The sequence below is a fragment of the Gymnoscopelus braueri genome (genome assembly GCF_963280865.1).
Source record: "Gymnoscopelus braueri genome assembly, chromosome: 3".
NCBI lineage: Eukaryota > Metazoa > Chordata > Actinopteri > Myctophiformes > Myctophidae > Gymnoscopelus > Gymnoscopelus braueri.
Genome location: NC_137612.1, coordinates 38,928,478 through 38,951,506, shown reverse-complemented (window position 1 = coordinate 38,951,506; position 23,029 = coordinate 38,928,478). Strand labels below are relative to the sequence as shown.

Here is a 23,029-nt window from a genome sequence, read left to right as displayed (position 1 = left end):
AAAGCATTGGCAGAATCCACCCTCATAGGTAGAATTAAACTTCGGTGTGACTGCACCCTTAGGGCGCGCCCCCACCAAGAGTTGGCTGGCCGCTGATTGCAGAATCTGCCAATGCATTGTCAATGCAAATGCGTGGATTCCTGGTCTTGCGGATTTTTTCCAAGAATCCACGCATTTGCATTGACAATGCATTGGCAGATTCTGCAATCAGCGGCCAGCCAACTCTTGGTGGGGGCGCGCCCTTAGTGTATTTTCCTCTCTTTTTTAAATGCTGCCCATGGCACAATTTGCATTTTTTTAAAATAATGTCTGAATAATAGCTGTGGCAGACTGGCACATTCGAATAGTCAATAACTTAAGCGATAATATTTTCATTAGATTACTTTAATAAAATACTGTGTGGTATTCTTCAACTTTTACGTATTTCAGAGTGCATATCTCATTTGTCTCATTTTATTTTGTATTCTTTTTTATTTTGTATATGTTTAGTTGGGCAAAGATGGGCACCAGTTTTGTGTGGAGCTGTGCACCAAGGCCCTTCAGTCCTGCCTTCCCTGTGATGTCCCCACCAAGTCCCTGATCTACAAGACCCTCGCTGGCCTATTTCCTAATGACCTGGAGATGTGCCAAGTCTGCGCTCTGCTGGTCTTCTTCCTGGAGCGCACAGTGGAGGCTTTCAAGATGGTGTTCAGCCTCTACATACACCCTGACCAGGAGTACCATCCAGAGGCCAGCCCTGTCAGCAACCATGTTCGCTTTGAGACCCTCCAGGTAGTGCAATATGGCTATTGGATATTCTGCGGTGTCATGTACTATTTGTTTGTTTGTGTCAATGCTGCTGTATGTGTGAATCCCTGTGTATTATCTGGCTTTTGATTGCAACTTTTAATTCTAAATGTCAAAAATCAATGGTCAACTATTGTCACAACATTTATTTTTCTTTCTGTAGGTCCTGAAGGAGGGTTTGTTCTTTGACCCTGAGTACTGGAACCATAGCACTCTGAAAGCCAGCTGTTTAAATCTGCTGAGTGAGACGTTGGACAGTGATGCCAGAGAAGAGATCATGGTTCCTGACTCCTGCACCAAGGACAAAGAACAAGTCCAGCAAAGAACAAAAGTGGCACACAAGGCAGAGGCCAAGAGCTGTCAGACTAAATATGACAAGAATCACATGACAACCAAACGGTTCAAGGTCAGCTCTGATAAATCTGCACGCTCCTCTGTTGACCACGCTGTAAAGAAGAAAAGGAATCTAGGCTCACGTTCTGTGGCGGAAGCTTCAACAGAATCGTTGCGGCGGTCCCTTTGGCAGCTTGAGAAAACACAAGAGAATTCACTGGTGTATCACAGGCGAATCACACGACTCTCAGAAAAGAAGCCCACAAAACAGAAGATAAGGAAGCTGCAGCGGCTCATAGAAGACCGAGAATGTCTTGAGGAGTCAACTCTATCTCATCACAGGAAGTTGCGATCAAACAGTAAGTCAAATGATAATCATTTTACAAAAATACAGGGACTGAATGTGTTCAACCAGTGGTCTGGCAAAACACTGGCTGTCAAAGTAAATGGGCATCTTACAAAGAGGCAGGATAATAAATGCGACGCCTGTATTTAGCCCGGGTTATTTATTGGTTCGTTGATAATAAAAAGCCCAGGCTAAATACACATTTTAACGCCTGCAGGTGACGTTATGATTTCTATAACATAATCCAAGTGATGACACGTTATGATTTCAAAAATATAATCCAAGTGATCTCATATTTTCACACTTTTCTTCTTCCTAGGACATATGCCTTATTTATCTGCATCTGTGAGTCCTGTAGCATCTAATAGTGCCGCTGCGAAGTCACAACACCCACAAACCAGCGGGGCCAGGATTCACACAAAGACCCACAAAGAGACGAGGAGTCCTTTTCACTTGTGGGTAAAATAAAGCAGTCAGCACCAGAATTCTGGTCAAAAGAGAAGAGAGACAAGCCCAAGAAAGGCAGAAAACTCAACCATTTAAATCGTCTGAGTGAGACGTTGGACAGTGATGCCATAGAAGAGATCATGGTTCCTGACTCCTGCACCAAGGAGCCTGCTTTACATTTAGAGGCGAAGAGTTGTCAGACTAAAGATGACAAGAATTACATGACAACCAAACGGTTCAAGGTCAGCTCTGATAAAGCTGCACGCTCCTCTGTTGACCACGCTGTGAAGAAGAAAAGGAATCTAGGCTCACGTTCTGTGGCGGAAGCTTCAACAGAATCGCTGCGGCGGTCCCTTCGGCAGCTTGAGAAAACACAAGAGAATTCACTGGTGTATCACAGGCGAATCACACGACTCTCAGAAAAGAAGCCCACAAAACAGAAGATAAGGAAGCTGCAGCGGCTCATAGAAGACCGAGAATGTCTTGAGGAGTCAACTCTATCTCATCACAGGAAGTTGCGATCAAACAGTAAGTCAAATGATAATCATTTTACAAAAATACAGGGACTGAATGTGTTCAACCAGTGGTCTGGCAAAACACTGGCTGTCAAAGTAAATGGGCATCTTACAAAGAGGCAGGATAATAAGCGCGACGCCTGTATTTAGCCCGGGTTATTTATTGGTTCGTTGATAATAAAAAGCCCAGGCTAAATACACATTTTAACTCCTACAGGTGACGTTATGATTTCTGTAACATAATCCAAGTGATGACACGTTATGATTTCACAAATATAATCTAAGTGATCTCATATTTTCACACTTTTCTTCTTCCTAGGAGATATGCCTTATTTATCTGCATCTGTGAGTCCTGTAGCATCTAATAGTGCCGCTGCGAAGTCACAACACCCACAAACCAGCGGGGCTCAGGATTCACACAAAGAGACGAGGTGTCCATTTCACTTGTGGGTAAAATAAAGCAGTCAGCAGCAGAATTCTGGTCAAAAGAGAAGAGAGACATGGCCAAGAAAGGCAGAAAACTCAACAAAGATGCCAGTTCAAAGACACCCATGCCACAAGTGATCTCCAATGGTAAGTAACTGAAGGCTGGCACGGCAGTCTTCGCCATACCCGAGTGATAACAGAGTGTCTGCAAGTGCATGTCCTTAAAAAGTCTCAATAAGGGCTGGACCGCTGGCGTAGCTAGGCTCAGTGTAGCCTGACATATTATTAAAGGGTGTAAGTGTTATTGTTCTAGTTAAAATACGAAGTGTTAAATAGCTCTATATTCCCATAGTCATTGTCTTCTCCTCTCCAGTTAGGCATACTGCTCCCTTTTCAGAACAACAACAACATCACTGACGATTTCACCACTCAGACTCAATCCACATATGCGCCAAGCTGCAGAGATGCTCTGCTGTTAACATTTCAATATGCTGCGTTACTGATTATCATTCATTGTACTCATGAAGCTGCCAGCTACCTCACTATCATAGAAAACACATGTGATAAAGCATGACTGATGATACAGGGTATAGAGTTGTATTGAAAAGGGAAATGTTGATGGGGTTGTTGTTTATTAACTTATCACAAACTTGTTGGCAACTTACCATGAACACACAGCTGTCGCCTGAGTACATCCCACAATCTCTTCTCAGCTGTGCTGTGGCTCTCTCTGCACTGCACTGCACAGGTGCAGAGAGCAATGGAGTCGGAGCACATTCTGCTGGACAAACTACGTAATTACACAAATGTAAAAGTCTAGCCAGGCCCAAGCGTTTTCCTGCAGCCCTGTTAGTTTTGTCCATTCCTTCCTCATCATCATTATAATTCACATGGAAGTCATTGTATTTCCTAAACAGGGGACTTGTTGGACAGATGCTTTTCAAGTTGTGTCTGTACTCACCGTTTCACCTCTCTCTCTCTCTCTCTCTCTCTCTCTCTCTCTTCTCTCTCCTCTCTCTTCTCTCTCTCTCTCTGCTCTTTCAGGAGTGAGGTCCCAGTCTTCCCAGGTTCAGGTCTTCTCCTGTTCTGAGTGTACAAATGCCTACATGTCTCAGGGTTTCCTCTACAAACACATGAAGAGGAGCCACAATGAGCTCTACTGCCAAATGCTGAAGAATGGACAGATCCCAGTCACCAGCTCTGTAACCAGCCACAAACAAGGTGACACAGACAAACTGATTTACACAAGACAGAAAACCCACATCTGTAAACAGTGTGAAAAGAGTTTCTGTAAGTTAAGTTACCTCAAAAGACACCAGTCTGTCCACACTGGAATAAAACCATTCCAGTGTAAATGGTGTGATGAGAGTTTCAGCCGGTTAGATACTCTAAGGAGACACCACCTTGTACACACTGGTGAAAAACCTTTCCAGTGCATGCAGTGTGATAAGAGTTTCATCCAGTTATGTTATCTAAAGAGACACCACCACCGTGTACACACTGGAAAAACTGGACAGATCCCAGTCACCAGCTCTGTAACCAGCCACACACAAGGTGACACAGACAAGATGATTTACACAAGACAGAAACCCCACATCTGTAAACACTGTGACAAGAGTTTCTGTTACTTAACTGGCCTCAAAAGGCACAATCCTGTCCACGCTGGAGAAAAACATTTCCACAGTGAACAGTGAGGCAAAGAGGTTTAGTCAGTTTCGTAGCGTAAAGACACACCAGTGTCTCCACACTTGAGCAAAACCATGACACTGGAAACAGAGTGGTCACAAAGACCCTCACAATCAAATCACAAAATCACAAAAATGTTCTTGTGCAAGCACACCTATCCATCTTAATGCTTGGTGAAAGCATGGACACGTCATGTCAAAGGTAGGATGATGGAAAAATGTTGATGTTTTGATTAATGCTTTGCCTCTTGTTCACATTATACATTTGATTTGCTTCACCAATGTCTCATTGTTAAGGGGGATGTCTTAATGTGTTACACTGCCTAATAAGTTGACTTGTGATGACTTGTTCAATGTTGGGATGAAAAGCAAATATTTAAAAACTTTTTTTTGTTTATGTTGAAAGTATTAATTTTGCACTAGACTAGATGACTAGTCTGACTCTACTGACTCTACTGCCACTACTGCGAGTGTGTTTTTCTTTACGACAGGGTTAATGTTGTCATGTCCTACTTGATGTCAGCGTGGTTATAGAGCACAACAGAGTTATTAGTCTTGTGTAGCCAGATGAGAGCGGAGAGTGGAGAATCCCAGTGCTAACAAACCTAAATCAAATCTACTGCTTTGGAAATCAATCCTGATTCTGTCCCAATATGAAGTACTTCCTTGATGACTTTGCATTAGTTCTGTGATGTTGTTATTATACTTTTTTTTGTTTCCTCTCAGTTCTAGTCCCTACATTGAATTTAGATTTCCCCACTTGTAGGCAGCGATCCCTGATCATCTGTCTATGTTAGACTAGGGAGTTAGAGTGGAGAAAAAAAATGTGTTATTCTTTGTGTGTGTGTTAATAAATGAAGTAAGCTCCGGGTAGTTAACAGCAGTTGGCTCCGTTATTGGAACATAACCTTTTGGCAATGAGAGATGGCTGTCCGTTCTCTGCAACCACCCTCTCCTTTCCTGGATCTACCTGGTGACCCATGGGCTCACTGGATCGCCTCCTTCGATACATACCGGCGGTACATTCTAGTTGCCAGCTTGGATACAGTTGCAGACAGGAGGAAACATGGGCTGTCTGGGAGCAGAAGGCATGAACAGCATGTTGAACTACTATTCTTCCAAACATCCTTTGGAAGGTTGGGGAAACTCCCTTTCTACGCATCAACAACACCCCCCAAAGCCTCTGGTCTCAATTGGTAAATACAGTATGTAAGTACCTCAAAGTAATAAGCCATGGTATGTACTCACAAATATATTTTTACATGCATCATTTATCAACTATATAGTGCAACTTTGACAAGTTGGCATTTCAGTCCCTTTTGTAGGCCTGACCAATTGAATGCCCGCGATTGGCTAGTACTGGAACTGTACATCCCTTAAGGTGGAGGGACATGAGCGTTTCAATTTCCTAGTTAGTAGTGTTGATCTCATAAACTGGATGGACAAGCACCCGATTGGCTTGTTCCAGGTCATAGACTTGCAGGACGCAGATGCCAAAGCCTGGAGGGGTGATTGCCCTGCGATTATTAATGGTTGTCAATGACCGATTTGAAAGATATTCAGGAATTGAGGTCCTTGGTCTGCTGGCAGATTAATAAATAAATAAAATGAATTCTGTTAAAGTTATTGTCTTTAACAAACTATTTAGTTAAACTGTAATAACTAAAATATAATAGTATACAACATGCATAATGCTATTTTTAATCGGGAGATTGCTACTGTACATTTCAGTATTTTATCATCTTTTGTTTTTCATATGAGAGTGGTGATGATGACTGGCATTGCTGATGCTGAACAATATGACAGCTCAATTCCTTTCCCCCTCTGTCAAGGAATTCTAATGACAAATGTTTAAATTCTCCTTGTTCCCTGTGCTCTGTAGGAAATAACTTTTGGCAGTTAAACACTGCCTTATTTGGTTGGCTAAATTGCATGGGATTCACTGGGGACCGCACAGCACCTGCTGAAAACATGGCTCATAGAGAGCTAATTGCAGGTCCCATAGTTGCATGTGATGCTGAGGTCATGCAACAACCATCAAACGGTTTATCGTCCCTGTCAGGCATAAACCTTCTATCTCCATAATTCAATGTTTATTGCCTGTATTATTGTATTATTGCCCTACTTTGTCGTATGCAGTGTCAATCAAAAGTAGCACATATAGCTGATCTAAGGCTATCAGCTATTTTTGCTGCTTTAGAAAAATGTTGAAAGTGAAAATTAAAGTGGTTAAGTCTGTCTGTGGGTTTTATAAATATTTAACCATCGAAAAGTAATAACAAGAGCTTGTGACTAAATAATCATGGATCCATTGGAACACAGGTTCTTTTTTCCATTTCCTGAAAAGTCACAGTTTGGGAGATATGAGGTTTCCACCTAACAGTGATGTTATGTAATTTAATACATTGTGGGTTATTCTTTTTAACATTTTTGCCTATAGGTTTCCTTGAGAAGGATGTGTCACGTTTTACCGTCAACTTCAGGAAAGTTTTGGAGCGCCAGACATTCCTCATTGCAATTCCATTTTCTGAAGATTCCTCATGGGTGAACAGTAAGCCCAACCTCCAAACTCCATACAAGGTCTTGATACAGGCTAAACTCTGGGGAAAGGACAGCAGAGATCCTTGAGTAATCTTGAAGATGTCGATTTAGTCTACCTAAAGTTTCAGTTGCCAGTAGCCTTACTCACACATCTCTCACACAACGGTTTGTCTTGCTAGAAATGGTGAGTAGCTCTTTTAAAAAATATATATATATTTCAATTAATTTGTCATTCAACATCAAGACAATTCAGTGGGTAAACAACTTACATTGTTAAATTAATGCTTGTGTATTTGGAGAATCATGATTTGTAGTGCTTTGAGTGGTTCTCAAAGTGAGGTCCGGGGAGCCCCAGGGGCTCTTGAAAGGGTTCCAAGGGGTTCCCAGCACTTTTTAATTTTTTTTTAGCAGTAAACTCTGTTTAGCCACGTTACCTTCATACTTCAGGTATTCAAAAGTAGCCGATCCACAATCTCACAACGCGTTGAGATGCAATGCGTTGAGAGATTGCAGATCTGCTGTTCTTGAAAAATATGGACAAATCTTGAAAGAAATGCTAAAGATTTGGCATAATATAGATTTCTTTTTTAAGACATTAATTTGGGGGTCCTTGACATGAAAAAGTTTGAGAACCACTGATTGTAGGATACTCCTTTAATAATGGCAAGTATACCTGATTTGTGTATTTTCATCATAAAGGCTAGCAAGCTGACACAAGAGCAGATCAAGGAGTATAAGGGAGTTTTTGAGATGTTTGATGAGGAGGGAAATGGAGACGTCAAGACGCAGGAGCTGGAGAGACTGATGAGCTTAATGGGAATCAATCCCACTAAAAGAGAGCTCAGCCAGATGGCCAAGGATGTGGACAAAGATGGTAATTATAATATTATCTAGGGATGCCGATTATTTTATTATTTTATTTTATTGGGATCCGTGGATCTGGATCCGAATCTTCAAATAGAGTTGACATTCTTATTTAAAAAAAAAACAGTACCGGGTTTGGTGATGTTCTATATTGTCAGAATCAACTTAGTTTGCGTTCGTTTATCGGCTAAAAGAGCTCCTCCTGAGCCTCTTTACTGTACTGTAAGTCAATGAGGAACATATTTTGAATTATCAATTTCTAATCAACGGAGCAATCATTTTTTATTTCTTGCCTTTGGAGTTACATCATGGCAAGGTAACTACACAACCCAAACCTCTACCAAAGTGGTCTTGCCCATACTTCTTCACATTTAGATTTTTTTTGATAACTTTCGCCTATAATGACATGCCCAAGGGACACCAGATTGAAAGTGATTAACAGGCTTTTCATATACAACAGTCTTATGACATATACTGTCTATTGTTCTACACCCGTTCACGTCAAACTGCATTTAGAATAGAATAACTTCTGCTTTGCGCCATTCCTTACTGCTGTTATTCACTTTCACCTTTCAACACTGATGTCAGTGTTTCTTGGTCTGTCCATCTGTTAATGTGCTTGATTCTCTTTACTCCACTAGTCATTTCTTTTCTCTGTGGCTAAGAAACCATCATTTCTACATTTGTCTCTTGTTTGTCCAAATAGTGCAGAAGAAAGGGGAAGTTGCAGTAGTTATTTTCAGCAATTGATGTTAAAGTGAACCCTCTCAAGGAAGCAAATATATTTAGCCAGTGTGAGCCTCCATAGCCAAATCTAATCCAGTGCCTGGATGTCTGGGGTGATTTGGCCTTCATGTAGAGGGAAAATATGTAGGCTATATATAATTTCAAAGCACCAACATTCTGTTGTGACAATGGGAAGGAGGATAATTGATTCAGGTTTTATTCTCTCCATTAAAACCAGCTCATTTTAAAAGCTAAATGTTAAAATGTTTATTACTACTTTTCTGATATTTGTTGGTTTCATTTAACTAGGGCCTACCGGGACAAATAGTAGTTTCCTCGTTGATGTGTAATTATTTTCCTTGTAGGATAACCTTGTAGTAATCTCAACATTATGCAAAGGATAGTGTGTTGTAGCTACTTGACGGAAGAATCTGTAAGAGAATTGGAAACTATTAAATATTATTTGTTATATTATAAAATTGTTATCATTTTTGCACTTGTTGTGTTTACTTGATATATTTTGGGATATTTCAGGCAAAGGAACATTTAACTGTGACAGCTTCCTGGGTCTGATGGCGTTGTACCATGAAAGAGCCAAGAACCAAGATGCCGAACTCCGCGCTGCTTTTAAAGTTTTTGACAAAGAGGCCAAAGGATACATTGAGTGGAACACTTTGAAGTAAGAACACTGGCTATATGAAATGTATTTCAATGGGTCCAGTCCCAAATCTCTCCTCCATACAAGAGAAACCTTACATTTACTACCATTTACTTTATCTGTTTTTGTTATCTTTCATACTCTGTTGCAGGTATGTATTAATGAATGCTGGAGAACCGCTTAATGAGATAGAGGCAGAGCAGATGATGAAAGAGGCTGATAAAGACGGAGATGGAACAATAGATTATGAAGGTATGAAGACTCAAATCCAATTTATTAACCACATCAACCCTAGCGTCCCTATTCTGAGGTGGTGAACATTTGGCGAAAATAGCAGATCTACAAGCTGACAATGTGTCTTGATGTGTTGTGAGCTTGGCAGACTCCGGTCACCTAAGTATAAGTGGTTAAAGGCTGTAACTACTTAATTTTTTTATGAAAATAATTGATATGTTCATCTACTACAACAAATGCTGGTCTGCCGTATAGTGCTGCCTCCAGTTCCTATTGTTCTTAGAAATTGTGTATTGTTAGGATATTATGCAGTAGGCACTATTTAGGGGGGATAACCCATGACAGTATGCAAATAGAGCATTTCTCCCTACCGGAGTCATAATGACATAAGGTATAACTATAAAATAAATGTGTGCTGTGTCATGGGAATCAACATTTCAGTCCTTATTTTACTATTAAAATATGATTTTAGAAGGGCGGGGGGGGATACAATTTGACTGGAAATTTAAACAATGTATTTGATGCTTTCTGTTTCAGAATTTGTGGCCATGATGACTGGCGACTCCTTCAAGATGAGCTGATGTTAACGTGAAAGGAGCAGCTCTTTCTTTGGATTGTGGACATTTTGCAGGTGGTTTAAACATCAGGCCTTTTTAGGCCTATTTATTTCATATACAGTACATCTGTCAGAAAACAAGGCTACTGTTTTTTTTCTTCAAATGATCATTCAGATGTTCATACAACGGTTCATGGTTCATTAAACCACCAACTACATATTTTTAATGTAGCGTAGTAAAATCCTCTTTCACTTAAGCAGCTAGTGATCTATAAAGTTCCAATGAAAGACTTTCTGTGTGTTTCTGAGTGTTTTTATTGAATACAAGAGAACTGGGCCCTATTTTGAAGTGAGCTGTACTAGTGGCCGCTGTGCAATCTGTGTATGTTTGTGTCTTGTTTAAATATTTCATTGAGTATCCTTAATTATAATTGAGTCTATGACAAATTGTGACAAGACATCTCAACAAATTTGATGTTAAGTAAATATATTTTCATAATTTCATGATTTCAATTACATTTTGGTGTATATTCACTGATATTAATTAGTATGTTAAAGGTAGCCTAAAGTATGAACACCAAGCATAAATTTAAAAAAGAAAAAGAAAAGAGGAAGAAGACCCATGGCCAGTTTTTGGTATTGGGGTGAATTCAGGACCAGTCCTTGCTGGATGGGAGCCTGGGAGCAGCTATCATCATAACCGTTATGATGAGAGTTTAACCCGTTATTAACGGGTTAAACTCTCAGCTCAGCCACCCGGATGCAGTCATTTGCATGGTCCTCATGGTCCTCCTGACAGCCAGCCAGCCAGGCAGCATCTGCTGAGCAGACCATAGAGTTATAATGGAGCAGACCCATGAAAAATCCCATTTCCAATCCCCACTAAAACCATAACAGACAGCCGAGGGAGCCAACCGCACGGAACACCTTTATGCCACTGCTCCAATCACAGTGAGTGGGGAGGGGGCTGGTGGTAGCACTGTGGGTTTGCATTCAGTGTTGCCATGTCCGCTTATTATAAGCAACTTTGGCCTTGTTTCTAAAGTGTAGTTGCTTATTTTGGGCTTGTTTCCTGATGTTGTTTAAAGTTTAAACCAGTGTTTCTCAAACATTTGCATGTCAGGGACCCCCAAATTAACATGTGTTTGTCTGCTGACCCCCATCTGAAAATATTTGATAACAGGGACCCACACATTTTGAGGTGTAACAATGTTTCAAAAAATATTCCACATTTTCATTGCGACGCGTTGTGAGCTTGTAGATCGGCTATTTTCAAATAGCCACTGCATTATAGGTTTGTATTTAGGGCTCATGATGTAGCCTAGTGGGCTTGTTTTCCTTGACACGGTTGCTTGTTTCTCTCGCAAAACCTGGCAACACTGTTTGCATTGCAGGCAGCATCCTTTCTATTATTATGTGTAACAACACAAGACCGTGCCGGACGGAGGAGGCGGAGGAGGAGGAGAACTGATCTTAAGGAGGAGGAGGAGGCGGCAACCGGAGAACAGGCAGGGACAGGGGATCTGTGTGCAGGATAGGGTTGCATGATGTGTGTGTGTGAGTGTAATATAAGGGGGTCATGATCATCATGACTGAAAATGGCTGTGGTTTATATGTAAACAACCGATCTGTGTAGCGCCTGCAATTGCATTGCTGCTGCTGGGGAGAAGCAGAGGACGAGGAGGAGGGAGCGTTCCCTCTTTCCCCCAAAATATCATCCCTTCTCTTTCGTAATCTATCCCTGCCTGTTATTAGCCTCCGATTCCTGTGTGAAGTTGACATAATGAATTAAAGGTACGTATTTACCCGCTAATCCTAGAGGACCGCGCGCGGCCAGGGAGGAGCAATGTCACGTTGGTTGGCTTGACAGGATTTAGATGCCTGATTTATACATGGTTGCGCGTGGGGTGTCGCGCAACCGAAAATAGCCTGTGTGTGAGCTTGTAGATCGGGGCTATTTGCGGCGCGTGACACCATCGTGCGACGAAGTATACATCATCAGATTTTAGGGGCTATAAACACAGTGTTGCCAGATTGTGCGAGAGAAATAAGCAACCAGGTCTAGGAAAACAAGCCCAAAATAAGCAACTAGGTGGAAATTATTGGCCACATGAGCACTTTAAATTGGCTTTTTGAAAATAGCTTGTAGGTCTGCTATTTAAAAATAAAAAGGAAAAAAATTGGAAATATTTTTGAAACCTTCTTACAACACAAATTTGGTACAGGGCTCCCTGGCACAAAACATTTATGAAAATATTTGAGAGCCACTGGTTTAAATAATAATAAAAATAATCGGAAGCACACTATAGAAGCAAGCCCAAACCCCCGCAAAGAAACCCACAAAAAAGCAACTTTACGGGGGAAAAGCCCGAAGTTGCTTATAATAAGCCGACATGGCAACACTAGCTATAAACATAGCCTTCCTCAGCAGAGGATGGCTGTGATGCATGTTGACATGGGGAACAAAACGTCATGATGATGCATGCATCAGTAATGCTGAGGAATGTGGCCACAAAACGATAGTCTCCCACACAGAGATGATGAACCATCTTGTATGATCTTTAATAATGTATGGATGGACTTGGGTGACTGGCTTTGTACTGTTGGTTCACTTGGTTGTTGTTCCCTCATTGGACAATAGCAAGGACTAGAATCAGTGTTGCCAGATTTTGCGTGAGAAATAAGCAACTAGGAAAACAAGCCAAAGTGACTAAATAGGTCACATGAGCACTTTAAACCTATATGCATTGGCTATTTGAAAATAGGGGTGTGATGCGCTGTAAGCTTGTAGATCTGCTTTTTTCAAAAAATCATTGAAATAAAATGTGGAATATTTTAGATTTTTTAAAAAAACATTCTAACAACACAAATCTGGTACAGGGCTCCCTGGCACAAAACATTTTCAGATGGGGGTTAGGGACAAATACATAATAATTTGGGGGTCCATGACATGAAAATATTTGAGAACCACTGGTTAAAATAATGTAAAAATTGTGAAGCAAGCCCAAATAAGCAACTACACTTTAGAAACAAGCCCAAAGCCCAAAAAAGCAACTACACTTTAGAAACAAGCCCAAAAAAAACCCAGCCCGCAACTACCAATATTTACAAGCAACTTTACAGAAAAACAAGCGGACATGGCAACAGTGACTAGAATCTATCGGCTCAGAGTTCTGATTGGTTGTCTGTCTGCTTCAGCTGCACATGTTCCTCATTAGAGTGCCAGAAAGCAGGATGCTTTGTGGAAAGCAGAATCATGGATGCCTTGTCCTTTGATTTCTGTGACACACAAAATAATATAAGATTTTAAGCCACACACAAAGAGGTCTTAATTGGGAACAATAATATCAACAAGAATATTGCTGTGCGAAATGGACAAAATCAAATATACTTTTGATCAAATAGCTAACTATCGATATTGTGACGATAATATCGATATCAATTTAATTTTGATTTATAAAACAATAAAATAAAAAATAGCGATACATTTTTGGTGCTAAGATTTTCCAAGACGATACCTAGGGCGCGTTCGAAAATTACGCACCGGAGCACACTCGCCTATTAGTTTGTATTGGCCAGTGCGCTCAGTGCTGTATTTTCGAACGCACCCTTAGTCTCATAACACATTATCAATACAATATTGACATATGTCCCAGCCCAGCATATATGCATATGTAATAACATATGATAACTAGTGCTCTGTGTGCGTGTGTGTGTGTGTGTGTGTGTGGGGGGGGGGGGGGGGGGTATTTATAGAACCTATGTACAGTGTTACCTGTACGTGGGTGCAAGTTGTACATTGAAATGTGAACATGCTTGTGCCACACTGGTTGATGTTACACATGGCTGGGTTGGTATTCCTTGAATTCTACCTGCTGTGTTCTAACACTTTGCGTCAGTGCTTGCGTCTATTGCCCACATCCTGCCCAAAACACCCACCACAACCGTGGCTGGCACAACCACTTGTGTGTTTTGTTCAAATGAAATAGTGGGTGGGTGGGTTTCTCTGAATTACTTACTATATTTTTTCTTTTGTTCATGGTTGTGAAATCTATGCAAATCTTCAGTGCAGCTAAACAAATTAACAGACAGTAATTTCCCTACATAACATACAATTTATCAAAGGCATTGTGGAGTAATATGAAAATACACTGCAAACTGAGTGTAAGGATCCATTCATATTCTACACTATTAGCGCTGGAACGCTCTAATACATTTTCATTTGAACCAATCTGGATGGCAGAGTATGTTAATACAATATAATTAGTACACCTACAGTGGTTGGAGGTGGTCTCCCATCCATAATCTTCCATTGATGAAGCTCAACCCTAGAGTCGACTTGAGTAGGACACGTACTGTTGACAAGTAGTTTAATTTAATGCTCATATCCCTTGCCAGGTGGGGATTGACTATTGCATGATCGGTAGAAATATAGTCTTATGTCGTAGACCCAGGTTCAAATCCTGCAGGTGGCATGATAAGCCCCTGCTGATAACGTAGGTCTGGACAATTAACTGAAAATATATTGAAACCGATATTTAGAGCCGATAACCTAATTGTTAAGTTGTTAATCTTTGAGATTTTTTGTAATAAAATTAACCGCTTATTATATTGTATTATACTTTGTTGTAGAATTGTGGCATAGAAAAATATTAAAATAGCTCACAATGCATTGCATCACAACACATTGTGAGATTGTAGATCTGCTATTGTCTTTCTTTTTTAAATAAACAATTGGCAAACATTTTAAATAATCATGATATTGATTTGAAGTCATATTGCCCAGCCTGTTGATAATGTGAAACGGTCTGTTTTTCTAACCACCAGGTTTTCCACCAGAGGATATATATGGCCAAAGCATCTCTAATGCTTCAGCAGACTCTAGGCCAGAGGGAGATAACCTGTGTCTGCCATGTGACACATTACCGGAGAGTGAGGGACAGAAAAACTGCCGTTTAGGAGATTGAAAGCAACTACAACCCAACATGGCCGTGACTGCTGCCGACACAACCGCTGGCTTCCTCTCCACAACTGCCGCCACTTCCGCAGTCCCTTTCCTTTCCACGACCACCGACGCCAGAGCCAATGTCACCTCCAGGGCGACGACGTTAATGACCGTTACCATAACCACAAATGAGACCAGCTTCAATGCCACCAAGCTTCCAGCAGTGGTAGATGAGGGCTCGGGGATGGGGATCTCTGTGCTCGTTCCCTTTGGCATCATCACTGTGATTGGACTGGCAGTGGCCATTGTAAGACACCTGTCAAAATATCTAATTTACGTGTCGTGTCTATTGCATTAGTACATCCTGCGTTTTGTTTGCTGGGTGAAATCTATGCCTCTTCTTTTGATATCCCCCCTCTGGTCATTATTTTATGGCCAGTGGGGATATGTTTTATCCTTCTTCTGGTCAAATATTTATATTTATATCACAATTTGACAATTGGGTAAAACATTTGTCAATCACATTCACCCTGGGAATGGCATCCCTATTTTAGATTTTGGACACTAAAATGTTCTACATTAAAAAATGTAATAAAAAAATAAATACAATATTCAGTCTGACCACAGACTAAATATGGAGTCTTTGGCCAATCATAAAGTAAAAAGAATTGAGTTTTTAGTCATTATGTGAGAACTGGTTATAATGATAAAATACATGATATTAAATAACAAAAATGTCTTCCATTTTTGGCTCCCTGTCTCTTTCTCAGATGCTGTATATTCGGAAACGGAAGCGGTGAGGTTTAATTTGTTTTTCATTTCACTAGATGCAGTAGAATCACCCCTCTTAACTTATCTCACTATGGACTGTAAAAGCTTGATTCATAATTTGTTGGACGCCGATTTCGCGTGGCAAAAATAGCCGATTCACAGTGAGCTTGTAGGTCGGCTATTTCTGGCGTGCGACTCCGTCCTACGACGTGGTATAAATAACGATACTGTGATACTGCTCTTGACCTCTGACCTCTCTTTGCAGGCTGGAGAAGCTGAGGCACCAGCTCATGCCCATGTACAACTTTGACCCCGCGGAGGAACAGGATGACCTGCTGGAACAGGAACTGTTGGATCATAGCCTGGCCGGTCCCAACGCCAAGGTAAGTTGTTCCAACGCAGCTAACCATTCTGTATCACTTTTAATAGTACACCTGAACTGTTCAAATGAATGAATGAATTAGTTTATTTTAGTTTATTTCAAACATAAATTAAAAACAAATAAAGTACAAAACAGAACATCAATGTTCGAAAAGGAGTAGGATGCTGTGTAAACGTGTAAACTCTGTATACCCCACTCTCACCAACTCTTTTAAGTCATAATTATCACAATTCTATACACAACCCAAACATTTCCACACCATGTTCAAAGAAAACATAAAAATTAACAGTAGTAATAAAATAAATAAATAAAACCAACACGTTGATTTAAACGCCGCATCCGGTTGACCGTCCCCACTCCACACCGGACACTCTCACCGAAAATAGCCGATCCACAAGCCCACGACGGGCAGATCTTCCAACAGAAACATTGTGTACACTTTAGCAAGTTATTATACACCTAACCATTCAAAACCAGCTCAGCGGCCTTGTGGTTAGAGTGTCCGCCCCTGAAATTTGGAGGTCGCCAGGTCGGGATTCGATTCCCTGGCCGGGTCATACCAAAGACTCATCATGTCATGTCCAGGGGGTGTACTTGTACATCAAGCCGCCTCACGCTACAGAAACAGGTCGGTAGGCTCCTGCCCTGTAGGCCACATGGCTCGCAAGCATTCTGTAGCTCGATATTAGTACAGCTAACCGCTCAAATAAAGAAAACGTGAGCAAATGAGGTATATAGATTAGATGTCCTTTATTATCCACAAGGGCCAAATGAAAAACATGCTTTTTTGCTATAGTAGTTGATGGAGAGAGAGTATGTTTGTCCAACCTAGCAATAAAGGATAAAAAGTGTGTCAGAAACAATAAAAGAGCATAAAATAATAACACAAAAACAGTAATCAGGCAGTAAAAGCAAGTCTATGAAAGTGTGTTTTAAGAGGTGATTTAAGAGAGCCTTGAATGTGCTGTCGTGATCTCCTCAGACAGGTCATTCCAAAGTCCAGGAGCCCTGGTGGCAAAGGCAGGAGATGCCTGTAGAATCCACACAATGTCCTGTTAAGGCTGTATGTGTTTTCCTTTATTTTGAGTTTTATCTGCACATTTAATATACTATGCATGAATTTATGTTTCATAGTATGTTATAATAATGTTTTGCCATATTCTCTCTAGGATGTTGATTAATTGGAAACTGTTAAATAGAGCTGGGCGATATATATGAAATTAGACTAGATAACGATCACAATGTCTTATAGCTTAAAGGAGAATTCCGTTCTAGCCTTTTCCTTACCTTTATACGATGTTATTATGTCCTAGGACGAGTGGTACGGTAGAAAGTTTTCAGAACTCCCTCCCGAGCCCACCGCAGCAAAAAATCTGAGCGGATCCGTGCGCTAGATCGAGTATTTTTATTGCGATTTTATTTATATTTGTTAGTATCTGACGCTCATATTGACAGAAACTTAAGAAACTTAGCCGGCCCATTTGGGACAAAAACACTGTGGCTAGGTTTCTGTCAATATGAACGTCAGATATCAACAAAACAAAAACAAAAATTGCGATAAAAATACGTGATCTAGTGCATGGACCATCCACTCTGGTTTTTAGCTGCGGTGGACTCGGGATGGAGTTTTTTTGGGGGGGTTTGGAGTTTATTTTCTACTGTACCACACTCGTCCTACGATATAATAATATCATATAAAGGTAAGAAAAAGGCTAGTACGAAATTCTCCTTTAACCGTCTCTTAAAGACTGCATTTACTGTAGAGTGATGCTATGTTATGAACGTATTCGTTTTTTCTAGCTTAGTGTGACCTGTTTGGTCATCATATACACATTCTATCATTGTTTACCAAAATGTCATTGTATGTCAAATAAAATGATCAGCAAAAAGTTTATGTAATATTGAATTGATCAATATTGCACAGCTCTATTGTATAGTCCTTATTTATTTTAATTTTTTTATCATTTCATTGTTTTAATGTGGAGGGTTGTTTTCCTGTCATAATTTCCCATTTTCTTTCATGTTTCTTTTAAAGTTTTGACAATGGCATAATGGTAAAAAGCCAAACCTGGTAAAGTATGACTGTGTGTTTTTTTTATCCATGTTCCGTGAACCTGTTCTTTCACACACTGATCCTAAAGCCTCCTTTATGTTTGGTATCATGGTGGTGGCGCTCGCCCAAAATACCTGTCCTGAGCCACACCGACATGCGACCAAAATACACTTTACTACAACATCCTGAACAAAGATAGTTAGTCAGTGGTTCTCAAACGTTTTAATTTCAAGGACCCCCATAACTCTGTAACTCTCAGAGTTACAGACCTGTAAGGGTCCATTTGGAACCCCTTCAAGGAACCCTGACTGTTCCTGGACCCCACTTTGAGAACCACTGGTTTAACCTATGTCTTCAAACCATTCATTGTCAGGATACTTGAAACCCAGAATGTGTTTTTGTGTGCGTGTCAATGACACACAAACACACAAACACACACACACACACACACACACACACACACACACACACACACACACACACACACACACACACACACACACACACACACACACACACACACACACACACACACACACACACACACACACACACACACACACACACACACACACACACACACACACACAATCTCTACCTTTAAAGATGAGCTGAAATGGCATTTTCGAGTTATCGTTCGAGTGTAGTTTCTGTTTCGTGACATATTTCATACAGAAACAGGAGCTTTGTGCGTCTTAGCCAAACACATGGGGCGGGGTTGAACCACATGCAATTTCGCAAACCTCCAGACACCAGCTATAAGCATCCTGTGCATGGGGAGTACCGTGAACTGCCTATTCCCATATTGTTGAAGCAAGGGGGCGGGGCTGGCGGGGCTGGGAGAGAGTCAGCGCACTGAAGTCAAGGCACAGACTACTGTGTTGTTGACGGACAACGGATGCACGCTTATGAGAAACAACAGAAATAAAACCTGGCAAAACAGTTGCGTGCATTAGTGCAAGATGAGGATAAAGGAAACATTCAGTCTAAATGTCCAGCTTGCTAATTCTCGCCTACTACTACTTTTGTATTTTAAACTTTTTCTCTTAATATTATAAACTTTCAGGACAAAAGGTTACTATTAATAGCCTACAGTGAAGTCGGCCTGAATAATGACTTCACTGATATTTGTACTTAGGCTGTCCTGAAAGTTTACAATATTTAGAGAAATGTAAAGTTTAAAATACAAAAGTAGTAGTAGTAGGCGAGAATTAGCAAGCTGGACATTTAGACTGACTGTTTCCTTTATCCTCATCTTGCACTAATGCACGCAACTGTTTTGCCAGGTTTTATTTCTGTTGTTTCTCATAAGCGTGCATCCGTTGTCCGTCAACAACACAGTAGTCTGTGCGTTGACTTCAGTGCGCTGACTCTCTCCCAGCCCCGCCAGCCCCGCCCCCTTGCTTCAACAATATGGGAATAGGCAGTTCGCGGGAGTACCGTGGTCCGCCTGGAGGTTCACCTCGCTCGCAGCACAAAGTCAAACATACCAAGCAAGGCAGTGCTGTATAAAGTCTCTGTTTGCTATAATTATTTTGTATCACGCTTCCGCCATGTTTGTTTACGTTCAACCTGCAACACTGCCATCTGGTGTCTGTAGAATAATGAAACATTCCTGTGTGGAATATTGATTGACGTTTGAAGGATGGATGCTGTGATATTATTGGATGAAATGGTTTGGTAACTGTTGAAGTAAGCACACATGATGCTTTTGTTTGACAGGAAGCAATCTAGATAAGATCTAGATTGTTATATCTTCTTTTGATATAAAAAGTTATATAATAAAATGTCTGGCATATATTGTTAACTGCTGTAGGTCCCCGATATGACTGACTGGTGAAAAACATATTCTTTTCATTTCAGCTCATCTTTAAGTCCACATAATATACTACATATAATCTTTAACATCTTTTCCTTTTTCCGTTTTGTTCCTACCGTCAAGTACTTCTCCTTAAAATTATTCTGTTCTGGTTATATTTATCTATTTTCCATTCTAATCTCACAGTAATTACATTCTTAAATGATTCATTGCAAAAACAAAACAAAACAGAATGACCTCCCTCAAATAATAATAGACAGTGGGAGAAACAGATGTGGCGAAGGCAATTATTGAACTGAATCTACGGTTTCTCTATTGTATTGTAGTGTATGTAGGACATAAAGTACAATATCGCCTCCACCAGGAAACATTGTTCAGTTGTCCTTGTGAAATTGAGAAATGGCAGATCTATTAGATCAGCTGTTTTTACTATTCGTCGTACAACAAAGTATATAGGGCGGCTTAAGTGTGTAATGCCTGTCACTTACAGTTTTACTGTTTTGTCCCCCAATTCCCAATCCCTTCACCCCCCCAAACCAACACCCCCCTCCCCCCCTTTCATCTGCAGACTCTCACAACCTCCCAAGGGACGACACAGCGGCCCAGTCGACTGGTCTTCACAGATGTAGCGAACGCTCTCAACGCTTAACGGCACTCTTCCAGACGTCAGTCTGGGCTTTATGGGGACGGTTGGATGGACGGTTACCCTCCCAATCATGGAGGTGTGTGTAGCTCAGGAAGAAAAAAAAGGGAAAATTGGATACAAGTGTTTTTTTGTGGGGGTCTTGAATAGCATTCTTTTGCCTGGTTTGAAATTGTAAGTCTCCCACTAGTTTCATGGTTTCACAATCACTTCTGTCTAGAAATAATGTCTTTGGTGAATAAAAATGTAATATTTCGGGGTGACGTCATGTTTGATCGAGCACTGTTAATCTTTTGGCACACAAAGGCACTGTAATAGAGCCCGACCGATATAGTGGTAATCATTTGACCTTTTTGACAACATCGTTACCGGCAGTTATGCAATCGAGGTGTCCCGATTTTGTAACCACTTTCAACCTTTCCATCCCTATATTTTGGTCTTTCTTGGGCATTCTTGGTGAAAATGTTCAAAAGTTTTCAAAAAGATTCTAAAATAGCAGATCTACAAGCTCACAACAACATCTTTGAATAGGTGTTTAAATTAAATAAATTCCAATAGAAACTTCAATCAAATCTAAGTTCTTCAAATTGATTAGAAAATGTCACACTTTTTGACAAAATATCGGTCAAAATCGGTAGTTGGTGGTTTGGACTCGGGAAATTGGGATCGGTGTCGGGCTCTACACTGTAATGCCCTGTTTTTGTGGAATTACCTTGGTGTCATTGCTGTTGAAATGTCTTGAGTGCTTGTCAGTCACGTTCCTCTGCACATAGATGTACTTCCATGTAAAGATGGGACGATAATAAACATTTCATGTCACGTTATGTTATTGTGGCCAAAATAATTGCGATTAAGGATATTATCGTGATAATCTTAAAATTCCACTTTTGTTAACCACTTGCACCCCAGCATCCCTATTCTGGGGGTAATGTATGCCAAAAATAGCCTATCTACAAGCTCACAGTGAGCTAGTAGATCGGCTATGTTTGGCAAAGAGATTTGGTGTAGAGTGAAAAAAGAGCGTACCAAGTTTTACTAAGTATAGTGGGTTTAAGTGGTACCGGATGTATGCAGCTCAGCAAAAGCTAATTGATTCCATTCATGATTCATTAAAATCTCTGCGATATGATACAAGTGTTTTTTATCACCATAAGAACAATTATCGTCCCATCCCTACTTCCATGTGTTTGACAAGAACATAGTATAAAATGTTTTGCATAGTTTTTTTGTGGCATTAAGGCTCTGGCCCTCTGGGTACCGTTGAGCTTTAACACTGAAGTTGTTTTATGGGTTCCATCTTGGAGAGAACCCTCACCCTTCTAATCATCCTTTCTTTCTTCTCTGTTGAGGAATGAAACAGTGCTGGTTTCAGTGACACTTTAAACTTTTTTTTCTTCTATTCAACACTAGGATGCAGTGTTTTTCCATTTGCAACCATGAAAAAAAGAGATTGTGTGAAATTTTTATTAAAAGGAAATTAGATAGAAGTTGCAGTTACACAAGTCGCACAGTAAAGAATTGTAACAAAATCTATACCACGGGTTTGCCAGGTGTATTTTGCCATCTTTTATAACCTGAATCCTATCATTCTGTTGTGAGAATCTGACATAACACTCAAAGCTGGCTCTCAAAGGGGCTTGAATATCTCCGCTGGTCTACGTAAAACCACACATTCCAATGCATATTACGTAGACCAGTGTTTCCCAAACCTTTCAGCTCCAGACCCCAAAGAGAAATTTGGTGTCTCCCTGGGACCCAAACTTACAAAAATACATCTTCAAGCCCACGATTTGACGTGTTTGTGAGCTTGTAGATTGCCTATTGTCACTATTTCTATTACTTTACTTTAATTTATGGAACTTCTTTTGGAAGGGGGGGTGGGGGGGGGGGGGTAAGGTTTCTTGAATGCTTTTGAAAAATGTTAGATTTTGTTTGTAGGGGAGGGGGGGGGGACTGTTGACATAATAATACAAAATAGCTTGGAAAAAAGCAATATCAAAAAGGGATATTTACTCGAGACCCACAAAAATGAATCCATGATCGAAAAATGGGTCCCGGCCCATTGTTTGGGAAACACTGATGTAGGCCATATGCTGTCGACACTCTACAGTAGCTCGGTTATCTTCGTATTTCGAAGCTGTCGGGTGGAAACCTTGTATGTCCAAAACCGTTCTTTTTTAAATTATTATTTTAAAAAACATTTTAAAATAGTGAGAATAGCCGTAGCTCTGCCGTTTTCACTACTTTTGTGAGACACTCTTGTGTGACCAAGTAGTGCATTCATTACGAAAAAACATAA

General features: G+C 40.5%; 2 protein-coding genes across 3 annotated transcripts; both read left to right on the top strand.

Moving 5' to 3' along the window:
• The first annotated feature begins 7,141 nt into the window (after positions 1 to 7,141).
• Positions 7,142 to 10,230, top strand: LOC308081518 (calglandulin-like). Its single transcript, XM_080423182.1, has 5 exons — positions 7,142 to 7,263; positions 7,779 to 7,953; positions 9,204 to 9,348; positions 9,479 to 9,579; positions 10,099 to 10,230. The coding sequence occupies exons 1-5, from the start codon at positions 7,261 to 7,263 to the stop codon at positions 10,140 to 10,142; spliced, it is 468 nt and encodes a 155-aa protein (XP_080279308.1). The 5' UTR covers positions 7,142 to 7,260; the 3' UTR covers positions 10,143 to 10,230.
• A 1,352-nt stretch (positions 10,231 to 11,582) lies between these two features.
• Positions 11,583 to 22,605, top strand: cUnh3orf18 (chromosome Un C3orf18 homolog). Of its 2 annotated transcripts, none has more exons than XM_080424335.1 (5): positions 11,583 to 11,911; positions 14,945 to 15,369; positions 15,833 to 15,858; positions 16,099 to 16,216; positions 20,656 to 22,605. In XM_080424335.1, the coding sequence occupies exons 2-5, from the start codon at positions 15,103 to 15,105 to the stop codon at positions 20,734 to 20,736; spliced, it is 492 nt and encodes a 163-aa protein (XP_080280461.1). In that variant the 5' UTR covers positions 11,583 to 11,911; positions 14,945 to 15,102; the 3' UTR covers positions 20,737 to 22,605. The 2 variants fall into 2 exon arrangements, with proteins under 2 accessions (XP_080280461.1, XP_080280462.1); XM_080424336.1 differs by having other exon boundaries at positions 11,599 to 11,666.
• Positions 22,606 to 23,029: the final 424 nt, after the last annotated feature.